This window comes from Ceratotherium simum, chromosome 5 (assembly GCF_057802395.1).
Source record: "Ceratotherium simum simum isolate JZ-2026a chromosome 5, ASM5780239v1, whole genome shotgun sequence".
In the NCBI taxonomy this organism is placed as follows: Eukaryota; Metazoa; Chordata; class Mammalia; order Perissodactyla; family Rhinocerotidae; genus Ceratotherium; species Ceratotherium simum.
The window spans coordinates 63,618,237-63,639,004 of NC_141904.1; the positions used below are offsets into that span (position 1 = coordinate 63,618,237).

The window sequence follows — 20,768 nt, forward strand, 5'->3', positions numbered from 1 at the left end:
AGGGCTGCTCGCTGAGCTTTGGTTAACGCTTCAACTTGCATAAGATATTTTCCTTCTTGTTAAACACAGAAACTCACAGAATTAAGGGAGGGACATGAAAGATATTCAAATCTGCTTTTTCCCATTCTCTCCCCTTATTTATGCTCACCTTGGGAATTCTGCTTTAATCTTGAACTATTATTTACTGAATACTGTTGTTAAAACTGACTCAACTTTTTTTACTTGAAAACATTTTCTTAAACAGAAAGTATATTATGATTATAAATGGAAAATCAATATCACCTGTGAAAAATAAAAGGCGAGCATAAAAGTAAATAGGGTGAGAACAGACCACACTGTTAGAATCTAGGTGGCTACTTTTGCTTGTGGGAGATCCTGAAGGAGATTCTTAATGCTGATACTTAAAATGGAGGCTAGCAAGAGTTGGGGGGTGTGTGAGCTACCTGCTGGCCCAAACTGAAATTTCCCCCTTGATTACTCAACCACTCAATCATGAGGAATGAAACAGAATTTAAAAGGCAGTGATTCTCTCCTTACGTGGTTCAGTTTTATTTACTGCCAGGTCCACGTACCACCCAAAGCCATGTATCCACCACACTTTGGGAAACACGGATCTAATCCACCTCCTGTCTTACTTTCAAGTAATCTGAGCATCAGAAAGGTTAACTGAATTGCTCAGACGATTTGTTATACAGAAGGTTAGAGGGAAACCTTTGAACTAGGTCTGCTGCATCCTAATTTGAAAACCAGTGCAGCTGTATATATTAAAATTCTCTTATCTGGGTGAAAAAGAGAATGATCAAATATCTATTTTAGAATCACTCTTTGTCCTCAAAAGGGCCATGTCAAACGGGTGAAATCAGACCACTGGGTCACATGTAAAGAATTCTCACCCATGGGAAGAAGGAATTTGAATAGTCTCTTTTCATGAAACCCCAGTTAACTGTAAACAGAATAAACTACTAAAAGCAGAGGACAGCAGATCAAGTAAAAAAAAAGTTAAAAAAAGAAAAGTCTTCATGTGGATGTCCCAGAGGGAGCACTACAGTGACCTGAACAGCCCAGAAAATATGGTTACAGCAGTGACATTTTATGGACATGCTTTTAAGAAAGGCACACCCCTCCTGCTTGTAAAAACTCGTATTTTCACTTCCAAATGAGTTAACTAGGCATCAGGTTACAATGCTTGCTCTCCACTTTAAAGGGGAAAGCATTATTTATATTTGTTCTATGAAGTCTGAAATAAACAACAGGAAAGGGAATTGTGGCTCTCTTTCTAGGGAGTTGCTTCAGTTTTTAAGCTTTTGCTCTACTTATTCAATTTATTTTTGAGGCTCTTGAATTATCCCTTTTTATTCAAATGTGAGAAGATCAAGACTGAAAAAAAGCACTCACTCATTTCCCCTGGGATCCAGTTGGTGGGTGGGGACAGTGGGCAGAAAGCTGGTGGCCAGCTTTCTGAAGGGATTAGCTCTCCTTTCAATTTAAAATGATGTTTTTGTTTAAAATGCAATCAGAGTGAAAGGGACAATTCAATTCTATAGGATTACTATTTTTCAGGACCAGATACTTAAAAATGAATTTCTCGTTTACAAATCTACACCCCTCAAGCATGATGCTCATTTAAAAGTGTATTTACAAATTTCCTGTGTGATCAATTTGACTTCAAAGATAAGAAATGCCTGCTTACAGCGCTGTGTGTCTTGGTTCAGAAAAAAGGATAGTCTGCAAGCCATTCTTTCAAGAGCACAAATGATGACCCTGGCAAATCAGACTTTAAAAGACAAAAACACAGATGTTCAGAACTGTAAATCTGGACACATAACCTCTACTGCAGCGTAACATGGAAAACTTGCACACTCATTTAATACGAAATGATGTTGAAAATTCAAGAGAGTCACAAATTTACGGCAGGGCTTGAATTGGCCCAAGAAATCTCAATCATCTACCAGCACTTTCTTCTTCAACTAAGAAAACCTGGACTTGAGTTTTTAAATTTTAGTGCTCCCTGGTTACCCCAAAATAGCTAGTAGTGCCAGGCACAGAGGCGAATCCAGTCCATAATGAGATTCTGCTTTTTGGTAACACTCTCCAGAAGGTGTCGGACAGTTTCTCCTGGCTCTAATTAAGGAAGCTAAAACCTAAAACAAATTGCCAGAGTTTTTCTTTGGAGATCTCATTGATCACAGCATTTGATTATGAAAAAGGTAACAATTCACAGAAGGTTCTAAGAAAAGTCTTCTTAAGGCCCCTCGAGCCCCTTACCTCATTGTCATGTGGCGGCAGCTGGTGTAACAGCTGCTTGATTCGCAGTTTCTCTCCAGGACTGTTGACATAAGGAACTTTCTCTTCTGGGAGACAGCTATAGTACTGGTGAACCTGAAGGATGGAAAGCACACAGATAACTTGCCCCTTACTCAAACCACTTGCTCATTCCCACTTCCGAGGAAAACGACTCCCGTAGTAGGACACAATCTTCTTCCCACTGTCTCCACCCTCCAAGAAATTCAACAGCACACAAGTTTCTCACTGCAAGCAGAGAAATTCATCCTTAAAGAAAGAGTCGAGCAAATCGCCCATATCTTGGGGCTTTCCTTCTCTCTGCAACGGAAGAATAAAGCCAGCAAACTTTCCTAGAAAAAGAGAATTCAACAAACATGCTGGTGAACCCGGAGGGTAGGGCTTTCTCGGCCGGCTCCCCCGAGAGCTGACTTTACCATTTTCTCGGTTAGTCTCCAGCATGTAATGTGCCCTCCTAGCCAAAGGGATGTGTCAGCGCCTGCCTCGGCACTGGAGGCAAAGCCAGTCTTTGGCACTCAGCGAACTCCTGGGTCCCTCAGCCTCCACCTACATTAAAAGCCCTCCAGGTTTTGAGCTCTTTGTAAGGGAGCAGCTCACATCTGTCAGAAAGAGAGTCACTAAATCTGGGATACGGAGTGTGTAATTAACAATCGTCATCGACATGAGTATTTCTGCCATCCTAGAATGCTCCTGTTTACGACTGTTAGGACATATTCTCGCACTTTTTGAAGCTCATTCAACCCTAACAACAACGTGGGAAAGCACTAAACATCTAATTCTGCCTGAGAAAAGAAAACAGACATTCTACCATCCAGCTGTGTGCAAAACTAGGGAAAGATAAAACGGGCCAAAAGAGAAGGTATGCTATTATATAGGAGAGGCAAAAAAAAAAAAAACAAAAAAAAAACCCAACAAAAACACCCCACCAAGCTCACATGACATCATGGAAAATACTTTTCAACTATCTCTTAGCATCACGACCAGCTCTCGCGAAACAAGGCATTCATTCAACAAAACAGAAAAGACAGAAGACTTGGGGCTCTTAAATCATCGGATTCGTTACACTCCACAAGCTTGGTCGAATTCCCTTGAGTTTAGGGAGCCCTGGATATGAACATATGTTCTGGGAATGCTGGGGTGAAGAGTTGCGAAAGCTCTGTCTACTTTGATCTCCAGAAACTAAGTCATAAGTGTTAGAAGAGAAGAGGAAAAAGGCTTTGCAATGACAAGGCCTTAAAAAAAATATGAAAGCCATCTTTATTTTCGTAACAAGTGATCGTAACCATTCACCAGCATGTGCATTTCATCCTCTTAATCAAATCCCAGAGGCAACCATAAACAGACTTCTCGGTCACAGACTAGCTGCCTTCGGAGGGCAGGGCCTTGCAACCCCTCCCTAGAGGCACCCGGTAGGGAGCCACATCCTGGGATGGGAAGGAACGGCTCCTGGTTTTGAGGGCAGCCCACAGGTTACCAGCCTTCTCTCTGGCAAGAAATGAAAGCCCAGATTATGAGTTCCTCTGGTATTCGAAGCTGGTGATGAGCCCATAAGAGACCACCACACCATTCCTTGCTCAGGAGAATCCGTGCACCGTGTCTCATCAGGTAAGTGCCAGGTATAAGGAAGCAGGTCCAGCCTCTGTGTCTTGGGGAATGGGCTTTGCCTCGCAAGTCAAAGGACTGCTTGTAGAAAGGCCTTGTTGCAACACCACTGTGTCACTCTCACCACTCCCATTATAGTTCTAGAACGTTGGGGCCAAATGCTCATACCAAATGAATCACTGTGGATGCTCGATAACGAAGAGTCTAATTTGAGCTCCACTGACCCTCCTCTCAATCACCCCTCGTTACTCACACTCCCCTCTGCCCAGAGCAGCCATCCCTGAGAGCCCTTCGGAATTGTCACCTCGAGCCAAGCCCTCTCTGATACTGTCCATGGCTGACCGAGGCGGGATCTTCCTTGCACCTTCTGCAGCATGGCCAGGGAGATCTGACCCGAGTCACGGCTCTGTCATTTCCCATCTCTCTGTTCACGAGCAAGTTACATAACCTCTCAGAATCCTCATCATAAGATTGTGGCAATTAAATGAGAGCGTAGGCAAACCATTTGGTCCTTGGTGACAATAAATAACACGAACACATAGCAATAAGCATATTATCCAACCTGGCATACTCCAAATGGAACAATCCAGATTTTCCTGGCCTTTCTTCCATTTTAAGAGGTACGGCAGCACTGCTGATTTGCAGAGTGAGACCAAACCGTGGGAACCCCACCTATCTTAGTCTAGGAAAGAAGGTTGCAAGGAATAAAATGCTATTTAAGCTAGTTTGATTTCAGAGAAAAAAAATGGCAAATTATTATAAAGATGTGGTGTTTTCTCAAGAACCTCAGCAGTATAGTAGGGCCTCATGAGAAAATGTAACCTGCCTCCGGAAGGCGACTGGTAAGGGATTCTCATCTCTCCGAGCCCAGTGTCCTCGTATGTTTGCTCTGTTGTTCTCACAGTGCAAACCTGTTTCTGACCTTCTCAAAGCTTAAGGTTTCCCACAGCACTTGAGTTTATACAACTTCAGTTCAAGAGTCCATCCTAGATTGAGCAGCTTTGCTCAATTCCAAATTCCCCAGAGAAGGACCCTGATTATGCCATCTCAGGCAAGGTCCACACTTGGAGACTGGATTGGAGAAGTTTCCCATTGTTTTACGACTGGAAAGAAAAAGAAGTCTCAACATGACATGATTGGGTTACGCTGGTGGAAGCAGTGAGGGAGAACTCTAGAGGCACTTAGGACATAAATAAATATCTTGGTATGCTGAGGTCTCTCCTAAAGACTTTGAGTCCTTAAGTCAACAGAGGCAGTGACTACTCTTCGGGAGCATAGCTCCATCTGTCCTGGCTGGACATCTTGTGTTGCCTTTTATAATTCAAGCCTACTGATCACCAACACTGAAAATGTGTCCTTTCTACCCGTCTTCCAATAATTCCTCAAATATAGAATGTGCTACAATAATCCCTCACAAGCCACCTAATAATTTGGTGGATGACTTAAAAACTTACCTAGTGAGATGCTCCATTATTAAAACAAATCAGCTAATATTAATTCACAACCAAATCACCCTTATATCACATGGTAGGCTCTCGGCAGGAAGAATGAGTTGGTCCTTCACCACTTCCCTTCTTCTTCCAAGCCTCATCAAGTCCAGGAGGAAAAATATTCCCTCTCATGTTGGCTTCTGTGTCTCCTCCTGATGCTTAGGAGCTGGACTTTCCAAACGATTCCTTGAGCAAAGGGGATTAGCAGATGGCTGGGAATGAGGGAGAAACCCCTCTCTTCAAGTCCCAATCTGTCTCTGGCTGAACATGAGAACGCTGCATGCATCTTCCTCTGGCATCCTCCATAATAAAACTACTGTATAGCCCAAGACAAACACCAAGTCAACCAATGGTAAGGGGAAAATATTTATTATACTTTCTGGCACTACAAAAATTACATTTGGCACCACCCCTGAAATCCTGCAGATTGCTCATTTTAGCCCAAACATGTTTCCCTTGTTAATTTTTATGAGTAAATAAGCAAATCTAATAGAATTTTGTCAATGATGATCATTATCAAGCTATTACCTGGTACGTTGATAACTTTATTTTTCCTTCTATTGTACTGAGTACATTTCTCCAAAAGCAGGTCAGTTGAATGTGCTAGAAACTTTGCTCCATTTAAACATTTCCAGGTAGAGGTGCCCTGTGACTGTGCCCTGGGTGAAGCCAGACTAGGTACATAGACCCTGAACAAAAGCATTTTGAACACAATAAACTGGCTTATGAAAATAGAACAGCTGAAGGCCTTTATCTGAGGTGTTACTCCCAATAGGGAGGTTTGGCAATAACTTCAGTCTGTGTCAGACGGATTATAAGGGCTTCAGTCAGTGTGCAAAAAAGTCTTCAAAACCAAGGCCTTGCCCAATTTGAAAGACTGGGCTTGTTAGAAGGAATTGTACATTTGACAGCCTTTCTGCCTTGGCAGAGATGGAAGCTAGAGTCAATGACTCCACGTTGGAGAGGAAAGTGTGCTAATTAAAGAAAGTGGGCAAAGCGCTTTATTTAGAGAGGCGGTTCTCAAACTTCAGCTTGCATCAGAACCACCTGGAAGGCTTGTTAGGACACAGATTTCTAACTCAGTATGCCTGGGGTGGGGCCCGATAATTTGCATTGCTAACCACTTCTCAGGTGATGCCCCTGCTGCTGGTCCAGAGACCACACTCTGAGAATTACCCAAGTGTTTTCCCTCAACAGCCAACCCCAGGAGGTTGCCAGGCAAATGGTGGGATTCCTGTTTTCTCCAAGGGACCCAGAAGGCCCACAGGAGGGGAAAGAATGTGTTCATTCTCAGTGTATTTTGCAGGTGTCTCCTTCCACACCTACATATATACCTAAGCAAAGGGGTTCCACCAGCTCTGGAAGAATGAGAACTCCTGAGGGCAGAATGTTCACATTTTTGGGTGGAACATTTTTCATATCAAAAGCATCCCTATTTTCTTAGAGTGGGAACCCAACAAAGAAGTCCGACTTTCTTGGTTGATCCCAGATTCAATCGTCCTTCACCGCCTAAATGAAGGAAGAGATCAACGAACATATTTATTCATTGAGTGGCTCTCATGCTCAAAGTGTTTCTATATGCAGTACCTCGTGGACCCTCCCCACACTCTGGAGGCTGGTACACTATACTCATTAGACTGGGCGTCACACAACTAAAAGGTGGTAGAGCCACCTTTGGGCTTGGCTTCCTCATCCTCTTGCTCTGTTTTTTGTGGATTCTTGGCCCTCTTTATCAAGAAAAGAAGAGACTGCCACATGGATAAGAAAGAAGAAAAAAACCAGAGAGAGTAGATTCCCAATACGTCTGTATGACTGACTGCAGAGATCATGAGCACGGTTTCCTTTGGTGCTCTCCATAAAATATGAACTCCAAAATGAACTGATAGGAAGTAAGAAATGAGGTACTCCAAATTAAAGTCTTTCCATGACACCACAGCATGATGGTGTAAGGGAGTGTGACAGAGATGGCTGCCCACCCATATCCATTTCCCTTCTCTTTCTTAATAAGAATAACATCATTTTACCTTGAGCATCAATATGCCCAGCTAAGAACAGTATTTCTGCACTTCCCTAGTATCTACGAGTGGCCATGTGAATAAATTCAGGCCGATGATACGTAACGATGTGACTTCTGGGAGAGCTCTTTTAAAGGAGGCCAAGCAGTTGGCAAAGGCCCTTTTTGCCCATTTCTCCTTCTTCCTGCCTCTTGTCTGGAATGTAAACACAATGGCTGGAGCTCCAGCAGCCATCTGGTACCATGAAGTAACGTTAAGAATGGAAGTTTTTCATTACACCATGGAACCACCATACCAGTCCTGGATTGCCTATCTCTGAACTTCTTTTACCAATGAGAGAAATAAACTATTTCTTTATTTACAGTCTCAGTTACTAGGAAGTGAATGCAATTCCTAAATGATATAGCAGTGGTTCTCAAACATTAGCATATTCCAGAATCATTTGAGGCTCTTATTGAACATTTTTCCCATTTTCATCCCTGAGTCTGAAAAGGAGCCTAGAATTCTGCATTCTTAACAAACACCTCACACCACACCAGGAGAAACACTGGTTTAAGAGGAAGGCAAACCTGACCCCACAAGGTGAGGGTCAACTCCTGAGTGTAATCTCGGATGTGGGCTGATCATCTGGATGCTTTTATAAAATCCCCACTTAACCCAGAGACTGACTAGAGGATTGGGCCTTTATTTCACATTCTCCCTCTCCTGCAGTTTGAGAAGCTTGGAACCTTGGTTAACCTACCTCAATTCGGGGAGGCAATATCTAGAATATGCCTAGGGTCTCAGAAGGCAGATGCTACAGAGAAGGGAAAGATGCTTGCCTGAATTTGCGGCACGTGTGGGTTTTTATGAAGAGTGCACACTCATTCCCAAACGGGGACCAGGAGAACAATCGGGTAGCATTACAGCCGTGAGCAGGTGGCGATGGGCTGCTTCTGAGGGCCTGTGGGTTCATTTTGCCCCCACTTGCCGGAATTTCATTACCCAAGCAATAGGAGAAAAGCGTTGTTAAGCAGCATCTAAGATGTAAAATCGTACTGAGTTTGGCTCCTTCCCTTTCTCCTGGAGACACACATTATAATTTTAATTGGTTTAATCAGGAAGTAATTTAAAAAATAACACTCTAATATCTAATGCCTAAACAATGTCTCCATCACGCTTAAACTCCCATAGGCTTAGGATCAAAAATCAGAAATAAAAGCTCATTGAGGGTATGTTTGTTTTTCGCTCACACCCGATGTCTGATTCAACAGCAAACCAGGGCAGATGCAGGTTGAAAACATACCAAGAATCCAGTCACTTGCCCCAACCCCTACATGACCAGTCTAGCCATGACTAAGAGCTCGCTGGAATTATTGCCATGGCCACTTCTGCACCCCGGCTTTCACCTTTCTGCCCCCACCCCAGGTGATTCTCTATTCAGTAGCAAGAACAACCCTATCTGAATATAAAGCAGGTCACGTCAGTGCTCTTCTCAAAACTCTTAGTGACTTTCCATCCCCCTCTGATTCAAAGCCGAAGTCCTCACTATAGGACACTATTGAGCCAGCTGACCATACCACTTACAAAATTCCTCTTGTTCAGTTCTGCTCACAGTGGCCTCCTTGTTATTCCTCTCACCTCAGGGCCTTTGCACTAGCCATTCCCTTTGCTGGGATCATTCTTCCCCCAGATATTTACATGATGCCCATCCTCACTTCTTCCAGTCTTTGCTCAAAGGTCACTTTATCAGAGGTCTTCCCTGACTACCCTAATAAATCAGCATCCCCACCTCGTACTCTCTAGACCAGTGCTTCTCACCTGGGGCTAATGTTGACTCCCTAGGAATATTTGGCAATGTATGGAGACATTTTGCAACTGGGGTGTGTGTGTGTGTGTGTGTGTTATTGGTATATAGTGGGTCGAGGCCAGGGATGCTGCTAAAGCATGCATAGGACAATGTATAGGACAGCTTCCACAGTAAAGAATGATCTGGATCAAAATGTCAATAGTGGTGAAATTAACAAACCCTTAACCTGCTTTTCTTCAAAGAACTTACCAGTTGCTGATGCATAATCGACTCATTCATTGTCTCTCTCTTCCCTCTAGAATGAGAATGCCTGGGACTCTGCACTGTATACCTCAGAATAGGGTCTGGCGTGTAACAGGTACTCAGCAAACGTTTGCTGAATGAATGCATGCTGTGTTCAAATCTCATCTTTCTGCCTTTCTGATTTGTCAAAGGATTTTGACAGGGACATGCAGCAAGAGAATACACAGGTGAGGTTTCAGGAGGAACCAGAGTAAATCTCACACAGTTTCCCTGTCATTCCCTCAAAGCACTTGCTTTTCCACCAAAGATTACCAATGTGTGGTGGATGGAGGAGACGCTAAGAGAAGGATGAATGAGTAACTGTCAATGCACTGTTTCTTTAAGAGGAAGGGACAAAAGCAACATGCATTTGTATTTGAAGCCAGAGAATTTCTTTCACTTTGAGTCAAGTTTGTTCAAACCAATTGAAGAAAATAATCATATTACGTCCTAAGTGAGTACTGTAATTCAAAATCATGTGAGTTGTTCTGCTCCTATGCCTCTAGCTCTCACATGCTCACTCTCTTTCCAAAACTTTTAGTTTTTAAAATTTTTTATTTAGAATATTACACTTCAATGTTTAGTTAGAAAATACTTTCCATCTAGTTTGGAGCATTATCTGACAGTTATTTGTTTTATCCTGTCTTAAAGAAAAGGTCCCAGAAATGGAAGAACTTCCAGTTTAAACACTTTCTCTTTAAGCTACGATTACAGAAAGACTCCCTCACCCCAATTTTACCACAACACTCTTTGCAGAATGTCTACACATTTGCATATATACCCTCCTAGAAATTCCCCAACAGTTGCTTACTTTTTTTTGGTAACAGTTTCAATATTGCCTTTATACAAAATACACACTTATGTATGAAAAAAGCAGGATGGCAGCTTCCTATAGTGGTTTAGCGTCTGGACACTGGAGTCACATTGTTTGAGTCTGAATACTGGAAACACTTACCATCTGCACCTAGTTGGGCAAGTTAATTTATCTCTTATAGAGTCAGTATCTCCATCTGTAAAACCGGGACAATAATATTTACCTTGAAGCATTACTGTAAAGCTCATAACTAGCACAGAGACAGGCACACAGAAGGCTCTGTATTTCTCAGCTTTGAAGCAGTCTAATGCATAAGTCATAAATGTCTATGTTATGGACTGAATTGTGTCCCCTTCCCCCCAAATTCATATGTTGAAGTCCTAACCCCCAATGTGCCTGTATTCGGAGAGAGCACTCTTAAAGAGATAATTAAGGTTAAATGAGATCATAAGGGTGGGGCTGTAATCAGAAAGGACTGGTGTCCTTCTAAGAAGAGGAAGAGACACCAGGAGTGTGCATGCAAGGAAAAAAGACCATGTGAAGACACAGCAAGAAGGTGGCCGTCTGCAAGCCAAGAAGAGAGGTCTCACCAGAAACCAATCCTGCAGGCACCTTCATCTTGGACTTCTAGCCTTTAGAATTCTGAGAAAATAAATGTCTGTTGTTTAAGCCACCCAGCCTGCGGCATTCTGTCATGGCAGCCTGAGCACTCTAAGACATTCTACTAAATGCAAGGAACCGTGGAGTGCTTGTGGGGAAAGGACACATAGGAATAAGAAACTACCCCTGGCTGAAGGAGGTTATATTTTAGTAGAGTGTATAAGACAAGTAGGCAAATGACTATAATGCAAAGTTAAAATAATGCAAAAGCCATCAGAGGCAGACAAAGACACTACAAAGGTTCAAAAAAACAAGAAATCAGAAGCCTGAATTTGTAGCACTTGCCAATTTCCATGGTGTGAAACAATCCCACTATGGCTGATTTCAAGCAACCAATGCGACATCATCGGACGTGAGACTGGGAAGAGACGGACAGTACCATACCATTATTTAGTATTTCCACCACGTGGTGATGATAGATGAAATAACCCCAAGAGCATAGACAATAGTGAAATATAAGGAAGTAATTATGAAGTGATGAGTTTTGAGTATTTATTACCTGTGTTTTTAATATAATTTAAGTTTACATAATTAAGTTTCTAAAAATGGCTGAATTTAACAACTGGCTTACAAAATTCCTGAAAACTAACCAACTGGATCTTGTGATGCTGTATGAGCCAGTTCTAGCACTTTGTTGTCAGAGACTTATAGTCAGTTTCTTTGGCAAACTCTCTTTAAAAAGGTAAAAACGAAAGCATAGTAGAAAAGCTGTAAACATCTAAAGACTATTTCAGAGTCTGATGACAACCTATCTGTTGTCTAACTCTGACTCTGTCTTTGCTGGTTCTGGCAAATAGCACATTAAGCCAAGTTGTCTACCTCAGCTGACTACCCCCTCACTAGACCTAACTCCAAGAGAAGCTGGGAAATAGAATCCTTTAGTTGAGCATATTGCTGCCTAGAATAAAATCAGGTTTTGTTAGTAAGAAAGGAGGAGACACTAACACTGGGTGGACACCTAGCTATCTGTGTCCTCAATAAATATCTGAGTTTGGGGTTACTTCTTTCCTAGGTGGACTCTTTTTTTTGTGTGTGTGAGGAGGACCAGCCCTGAGCTAACATCCAATGCCAATCCTCCTCTTTTTTTTTTTTTTATTTTTGCTGAGGAAGACTGGCCCTGGGCTAACATCTGTGCCCATCTTCCTCCACTTTATATGGGACGCTGCCACAGCATGGCTTGACAAGCGGTGCATCGGTGCGCACCCGGGATCCGAACCGGCAAACCCCGGGCCACCGCGGCGGAGTGCGCGCACTTAACCGCTTGCGTCACTGGGCCAGCCCCCTCCTAGGTGGACTCTTTAGGAGTTTCCTACACAACATCTTTCCTGTGTGTTAAATCATTGTTTTTGATTCCACAATTCACAGACAATATAATTAGTCCATTTTCCTCTCTAGTATTAGTAAGTACAAATTCACAATGTCATGTAAAAGCATTCCAAAGAAAGTTTAGAAAGCAGCTACAAAAGAAATCCTAGGACAAAAACTTTTTAACTGTCCAAAGTGGTGCATAATGACACATTCTATAATTCCAAGAAGAATTCTTTCTTAAATAGATCAGAGCTTGATGATCACAGGACATGGGTGGCAATCCATTTTGAATGACAAGTGATCTTTGAAATCAGTTCATTTAAGGCAGTTTCACTTCTGCACATTAAAATAACTGAAGGCTGTGAACTCATGGAAGAGAATGACAACTAAGGGGCTCACTTTGTGATGAAGTAGGTACTTCTTTTTTTTTTTTTTTAAAGATTTTATTTATTTTATTTTTTGCCCCCAAAGCCCCAGTAGATAGTTGTATGTCACTGCTGCACACCCTTCTAGTTGCTGTATGTGGGACTCGGCCCCAGGATGGACAGAGAAGTGGTGCCTCGATGCGCACCCGGGATCCGAACCCGGGCCGCCAGCATCGCAGCGCGCGCACTTAACCACCAAGCCACAGGGCCGGCCCGAAGTAGGTACTTCTGACCACCACGCTACTCAGCCTGAGTTGCACTGCCTGCCCCATTAGGTTTCAAATGTATCGTGGACACAATTGCAAGAACTTAGTCTTCCCTGTTCTGAGAGGCCAAAAGATGAATGAAGGGAATATCTTGGCCTGCAGGTTCAAGGTTAGATATGGTCATAAAACTCTAAATGTCCACTACTATGCCATTCTAGAGAAACAGACAGGAAGGAGGGTTTGGTTAGGATGAGCTAGATTATGCCCCAGTAACAAACGCCACCAAAATATCACTGGCTTTACACCACAGTTGTTTTTTGGTGAGGAAGACTGGCTCTGAGCTCAGGTCTGTTGTCAATCTTCCTCTTTTTGCTGAGGAAGATTGGCTCTGAGCTAACATCTGTGCCCATCTTCCTCTAGTTTGTATGTGGGACACTACCACAGCATGGCTTGATGAGCGGTGTGTTGGTTTGCAACCGGGATCTGAACCCACGAACCCCAGGCCACCGAAGCGGAGCGCCCAAATTTAACTGTTACGCCACCGGGCCGGCCCCCTTGGCTTCCATTTTTTAATGAAGTTTTCCAAGTTTCCTTCATTTTCCTTTGCTGGTTGGAAAGCTATAGAATATATTTCTACTGTTGTAGGGTTACCTGCCATTTCTTAACATCCAGCCACACTGGATCCCTTCTGCTGTTCAAGTACCCCAAGCTCCTTCCAGCCTCAGTGCCTTCACACTTGCTGTAATTAATACCTTGCTTCCCCACTTCATTCATTTTTAACAAATATGAGTGTTTCTATCTTCCTTCTAAATACGACAGAGACCTTATACGATGCACTTTTTGGTACCATTTCTTAGATTACTCACGGAGGAGTTTTCCTCCCATCCTGAATAGCCTGCCTCTCAATATACTTCTGAGCCACCTCACCTGATCTCGAGTTCATATTTGCTCAAGCCTGAACAAAATAAGATTTTGGATAGTTTCTCTTCAAAACAAAATCATATCCATACTTATATCTTTAGAATCATCTTATGTCTTTTTTTTTACATCTTTGCTCATTTAATAGAGATGAGAACTGATTCTGAAACTACCATTTTCATAAGTCTGCTTCCTGAAAATGTATGTGTAAAATTAAGACTTTTTTTTTCCTTCCATTTCCTGCTGATTTCCAAAAAAAAAGTTTAGGAGTTTTCAGTAGACTAATTAAAACAAGGGTAAAGAATGCTGCAGGCAACAAAGGGCAAGGAGATAATCGTAACAGAAGACCAAGACTGAAGGGCGCTACTCACCTGGGCACTGGTGTTGGCTAACCACATAACAACAGCTACTGTTTTTTTGGATGAGACCATAGCGTGGGGATGAGCATTGTTTTAGACTAGATGTCAGAGACGTCAAGATGCTGCAGACTGCCTGCCAGAACTGCATCTCTGGGTCTGAGCCTACTTGACATCGAGCTCTCTTCTCGTCAATTATTGACTAACACATTTGGTTTCTTTTCATGCCACTCCTAGAACAATCAGGAGACTCTGTCATGAGCTAGGAAGAAGAGCTATATAATGGAAATTTTACCATCCATAAAATATTGAGTTAATGCCCGGAGGCTGAAAATTCAGGAGAAATAACTTGTTCAATTATCAGTGGGGATTTATCTCGTGGATCGTTCTCAGTGGAAACACACTACGAACAGCTGAGTTCCCAGATCCTCTCATTTGTTATAGATTCTAATGGCTGGGGCCAGTGTCGCCCCTGCAATCTTTAATCATCTTATTAAAAACAGAAGGAAAGTTGCTTATAAAAGGACTTAAATATAAATGTGGATATACTGTTTGACTCATTTTTTTCCCCACTGATTTTCACCATAATTTCAGAGAAGTGTTACTGCAGAAGAACATTTGGTCCCAACATGTAATAAAAATCACTCTCAACTAGTCAAATTTATGGAGACAGAAAGGAGAAGGGTGGTTGCCAGGGGCTGGGAGAGGGAGAATGGGGAGTCAGTGTTCAATGGGTATAGGGTTTTAATTTGGGAAGATGAAAATGTTCTGGAGATGTATGGTGATGGGTTGCCCAATATTGTACTTATAATGCCACTTAAAAATTGTTAAAGTGGTAAATTTTATGTTATGTCTATTTTACCACAAAATAAATAAATACCTAAAATAAAATAAAATTTAAAAATATACTCTCAGAAATGAGAGCAGTCGCTTCAAGGACCATATGGCCTTTGTCAGGGATGAATCTGAGCACATTAACATCTCTTGCATAGACCTCAAAAAAAATATTTGCCAAGCCTGAGTCAGTTCACAGGACCCTTACTACGTAGTGTACGCACATGACATCCAAAGCATACACGCTTCCATGTAACGCAGTTTCCACCTTCTCTGGAGTTCCAACTGGTCCACGCGGCTTTCATGATTAAGCAGCCACTCCAGCCTATTTATTTTTCAAGGTATTAACAGGAATCACAAACTTGAAGAATGAACTGTGACTACACTGGACATTGATTGATCAAATACTCAGGGCAGAGTATAATCCTGTGAGACACTGGGGTTAGCAGGAAGAGAATGAGCTTTGAGGTCAGACCTAAATTTAAATCCTGCTTAGCTCCTTCCTCTTGAGCAGGTCAAGTAGGTTGTAATCTAGTCGATCCTCATTATTCACGGATTAAGTATTTGCAGATTTGCCTATCTGTCAAAATTTATTTGTAACCCCAAAATCAGTACTCACAGTGCTGTCACAGTCATTCCCAGACACGTGCAGAGGGGGGACAATTTTGAATTGCCCCCAGCATGTTGCCGGCTGAGATCCAACAAGGCAATGCTCTGCCTTTTGTTTCAGCTCTCATACAATAAAGTGCGCTTTTTGCCATCTATTTAGTACCACGTTTTCTGCATTTGTACTTTTTGTTGATGATTTCACTGTTTAAAATGGCCCCTAATGGCCCGGTGGCATAGTGGTTAAGCAGCTTTGGGGAGGAAAAAGAAAAAGAGGAAGATTGGCAACAGATGTTAGCTCAGGGCCAATCTTCCTTAAAAAAAAAAAAGCCCCCAAGCTTAGTGCTGAAGTGCTATCTAATGTTCCCAAGAGCAAGAAGCCTGTGAGATGCCTTATGCAGAAAATATGTGTTAGATAATCTTCAGTCAGCATGAGCTATAGTGCTGTTGACTGTGAATTCAGTGTTAACGAATCAACAATAGATATTAAATAAGGTGTCCTTAAACAGAAACACACATAAACCAAGGCCATGGATTGATCCACTGACAAAAATATCGTGACCAGAGGCCACCAGGAACCTAGCCCCGTATTTCCCTTAGGAGGAACAGTTCAATATTCACTAATTCAGGGTTTGCTGCGAATTTATAGAACATCACTGCCACAACTAACAAGAATCAATCGTATTTCCCTTTCCCAGAGATGATGTCTTGTTCACACATCACTCCATTCTTTCCCTGCTGTGGTGGGGATCCGTGCTGTTCACAAACGATCGGCTCCCTCTCCTCCCCAGCACAGGGGAGGATGGAGTAATAATTATCTAAGTTATCATCATAAATGTAAATACGTTATACCTATCTATTAAAATACAGAGTGTCAGTATGGATTAAAAAGAAAAACACAATATCCAACATATGCTGCTTACTTAAAACAAATCCATAAGAAATGGTTGAAATAAAAGAATGGAAAAGCACAGTCTTGCAATTAACTCACCAAAAGAAACCAATGTGCAATTTTAATATTACACAAACCAGAATTTAAGTAAATATAATTAGGAGGGAGAAAAAGGAAAGTTATAATTGATTAATAGATCCTTGGTCATTTCAAAATTACTAGTTTTACAAATTGTCGATCACTTTCTAGTAGCCACCAGTTCACTACTTATATTTCTGGAAAATACTATTAATGCAGCTGTTCATAAACTTTTTAAGAACTGTAAAAATGATTTTCATGTTAAACTAAATGTGAAAAGATATATAAAAGGGATGTTACAAAATAATAAAGGGAAAAAAATCTATCAAAAATATAGTTTAATCATAGGCTTGTAGGCATCCCAAAATTTAGCCTCAAAATATATAAAGAAAAACAGAAATACAAAAGGAAAGAAATCTATAAACACAATGAGAGATTTTAAGATGTCTCTCTCAGGCATCGATAGATCAAAAAGACAAAAAATCATGAAGGCTCTAGAATACATTATATTAATAGTAACTAATGTTCATTAGCTCTGTCACCTTTCTTCTAACAATTTCGAAACATTACCTTGTTTATTCTTACTTATTTTGGGCAGAAAGATTTCACATCCTTATTTTCCAAATGGGAAACAGAAGCTAGAAGGTGCTAAGAAACTGGTCAAAGCTACTTAGAAAGACCACTGTCTGGGGCCAGCCTGGTGGCGCGAGCGGTTGGGTGTGCGCGCTCTGCTGCAGTGGCCCGGGGTTCGCCGGTTCGGATCCTGGGTGCACACCGAGGCACCACTTGGCAAGCCATGCTGTGGCGGCGTCCCATATAAAGTGGAGTAAGATGGGCACAGATGTTAGCCCACGGCCAGTCTTCCTCAGCAAAAAGAGGAAGATTGGCAGATGTTAGCTCAGGGCCAATCTTACACACACACACACACAGACCACTGTCTGAAACGGAACTTTTCTGATTCATAGCTCTTTCTGGACTTGAATGCCTCTTTTCTGTGCATCTGCCTGATCTACAGTCCTTATGTATTACGCTCGGATGTTGTAAGGGGAAGAGTGGTGAAGTAAATTAACTCTGCTCCCTAAATTCTGGTTCTATGCAACCATGTGCAAGTCATACACTTTCTCTGAGATTGTTTTCTTAAGTGTCAAATGCAAGGTTTAGGTTCAACAATTTCTGCAGTCTTATTTCTATAATTCTTGTCCCTCCATCTCCTCAATTCCTGGACAAGAGCTTCAGACTTGTATCTTAGATGGGCCTTTCCAAGAAAAGTGTTTTTGCACCAATTGGCCTCTATAATTAGTAATTATCTCTAATGCTTCTTGAAATGCCAGGCACTGTAACAGTTGCCCTATAAAGCAGGAACCATTACTGTCTTCATTTTGTAGACGAGGAAAAATGACTTGACTAAGGTAAAATAACTTGCTCCAATCACAGATACAGCCAGAGTGGCTGAGCTGGATCAGGTCCCAGGTGTGCCTGACACCACAGCCATGGCCTTTAATCACCGTGCCTGGGAAAGACCACCTACTGGCCATATTTCAGCAGAGCTGTCTCTCACGTCATATTCACCCTCCAGATGAATTACTGATTATCCACACAGCAATGGGGTCCAGGAGAGCACCGATGCTCCAAAACCATGCGCAAGCCCAACCTCAAACTTACCCACATTGTTTGACTTGACTCTCTCTACCAAACAACGTGAATAGAATTGCCAAGTGGCTGGCAAAATTAGTTGGTTGGCATTTCAGCTCCTTTCCCTGCCTGCCTCTCTGTCCAAGGCCACGATGCTTGCAATGATTCGCAAAATGATGGAAAAGGAAGGAGAGAACAAAAAAAAGGCCAGACGTGTTCAAAACCTTGACCATCAAAACTGGGGAAATCATAACCTCCCTCTTTCCCCCTATGTCACTCAATGCCAGTGAGGATGGTGACACCACCTCTTTTTCCTGATATCCTTTAGCAAGAGGCAAACAGATTTTTCCAGAACCCTAGGATTTCAGGGAAGTAAGGAATAAAAAGTCATCACTGAGCCAGGCTAGTTAATGTTTACAGTTTCTCCTAGGTTGCTGCTAGACTTTTTGGTATCTTTATAGAAATTAGACACTCTCCTAACTACAAATCACAAAAAGCAAGCCCTCAGTGTCAGAACCGAGAGTCCTCCATCACAGCCAGGTAAGCTGCAAGGTGCCTTATGTTAAACAAAATGTACTCCTCCTTTTGAGAGTCATCACATCACATCACATCTCAGGTGAATATCAGCCTCCAATCACCCCTTTAGCCAGGCACCTTTGTGCAGTGCACAAACTGTACAACTGTATGTGGCAGCCCTGATCCCTTCCCAAGCTGAGAGCTTATGAATTTATCCTTTTGGTTCAGGAAATGCAGGTTCAGAAATTGTCTGAATAATTAGCTTCCCTTAGCAAGATCTGATCACGGAGTTTTAATCAGTCTTTTTAATTGCCATAGCAAAAACAACTACCACCACTATTTATTGAGTGCCAACTACATGTTAGGCATCATCCTAGGGAATTTATAGAGATTATGAAACGAGCCAGTCTGTGGAACTTCTTTTTTTAGCACCATCCATCTGGATGTTGATGAGTTTCTGTCCCAAATCTTCTTTTTATTATGCATAATAAATACTGAGCAATTCTTTCTGGCAGTACTTGGCCAAGAGGCTCAGTTATTTCCTGATGCAACCATGGAACCTTAGGAAGACTGCACCACTGGCATGAGAGGATTCTTGCCTTACTGTTTGCTAAAGAACAATTTCATTCATTCGTTCATTTACTTTATTGAGGTATTTGAAATATAATAAACCACAGATATTCAAAGTATACAGCTTGGTAAGTTTGACATATACATTCCCCACAAACCATCATCATAATCAAGATAGGGAAAATATCTATTCCCTTCAAAAGTTCCCTCTGCCCTTCCACAATTCTTCCCTCCCACTCTCTCCACCTACCCTAGCCCCAAGTAACCTCTGATCTGCTTTCTGTCACTATAGATTAGTTTGAATTTTCTAGAGTTTTATATAAACAGAATCATACAGTATGTACTTTTCTGGTCTGGCTTCTTTCACTCAGAATAACAATTCTGGGATTCATTCAGGTTGGTGCATATATCAAGAGTTCATTTCTTTTTATTGCAGAGTAGTATTCTACTGTATGGATATAACACAATCTGTTTATCCATTTGTCTGTTGATGGACATTTGGGTTGCTTCCAATTATTGGCTATTAAAAAGAAAGATAAAAGCTGCCATTTTGAAAGCCCCAAGCTGAAGATATTGTCTCATTTAATCCTCACAACCATGCTGTAGTTAGGTAATGACATTCTTGTTTTTCAGATGATGAAATAAAAGCTCATGGAGGTGGATTAACTTGGCCATTGCTCAAGAGCAACACAGCTAGGATTTGAACACAGAGCTAGTTAGTGCCAAAGCTTACAGTCTTGAATACTATCAGTTCAGAAGGATAGGTACTTAAGAGAGAGAAGCCACGGGAGATCAACACCAAGCCTGCAGTCTGTGTCAGTCTTCCACAGAGCCTACATCGGCCTGTGAATGGGTCCATGCCATACAAAGCAAAACGTCAAGACAGGGGTTGGGAAGCTCGTTTTACACTGGACCTGGAAAACACGCACACTGAAATCATACCAGACCAAGGGCTTGCACACAATGAGTACTTAATAAATGTCGAATGAATAAATGGCTGAGTGCACAGTGAATGAATGAACCAACGGACAGATAGATGGATGGGCAGAGGAAGTTAGTTATTAGTTGACTTGATGGTAGATTCATCCAACCATCCCATGAAACTACACAAAATGTCTCATGAATCATAAGGCAGAGGAGATCATCTTGATAGTAAATGAACTGTCACACCGGCCCACGATGTATGCTGCTCAGTTAGCAGAAAGGGTGTGCAGATGTGAACTTACACAGGCAGTCCCAGGCCTGAGGCCCACTCCTGATCTCGAGGATCCCAGAACACATTTACTGTAAAGGTTGAAGGCATCTGTCTTGAAAGCTGGGAACTCCAATGGCAGGTCTCCCTTCCTGCGTTTGCAAATGAGCCTTGGCTTCTCCAGGCCTCACACTCTGCACGCGAGCCTTGACGAGGCCCTGCTGGTGGAATCTGGCCGCATGGCTGCTGACTTCATCTGGCAGAGGCCCTCAAGCCTGAACC

General features: G+C 42.1%; 1 protein-coding gene across 2 annotated transcripts in view; it reads right to left on the bottom strand.

Annotated features, from left to right (window-relative positions):
- PRICKLE2 (prickle planar cell polarity protein 2) overlaps positions 1–20,768 on the bottom strand; it is a 309,591-nt gene that overhangs the window by 54,668 nt on the left and 234,155 nt on the right. For both annotated transcript variants that reach the window (XM_014793514.2, XM_014793520.2), the window contains one exon: positions 2,266–2,379. In XM_014793514.2, coding sequence (XP_014649000.1) covers positions 2,266–2,379 — 114 coding nt within the window. The remainder of the gene's footprint in view (positions 1–2,265; positions 2,380–20,768) is intronic.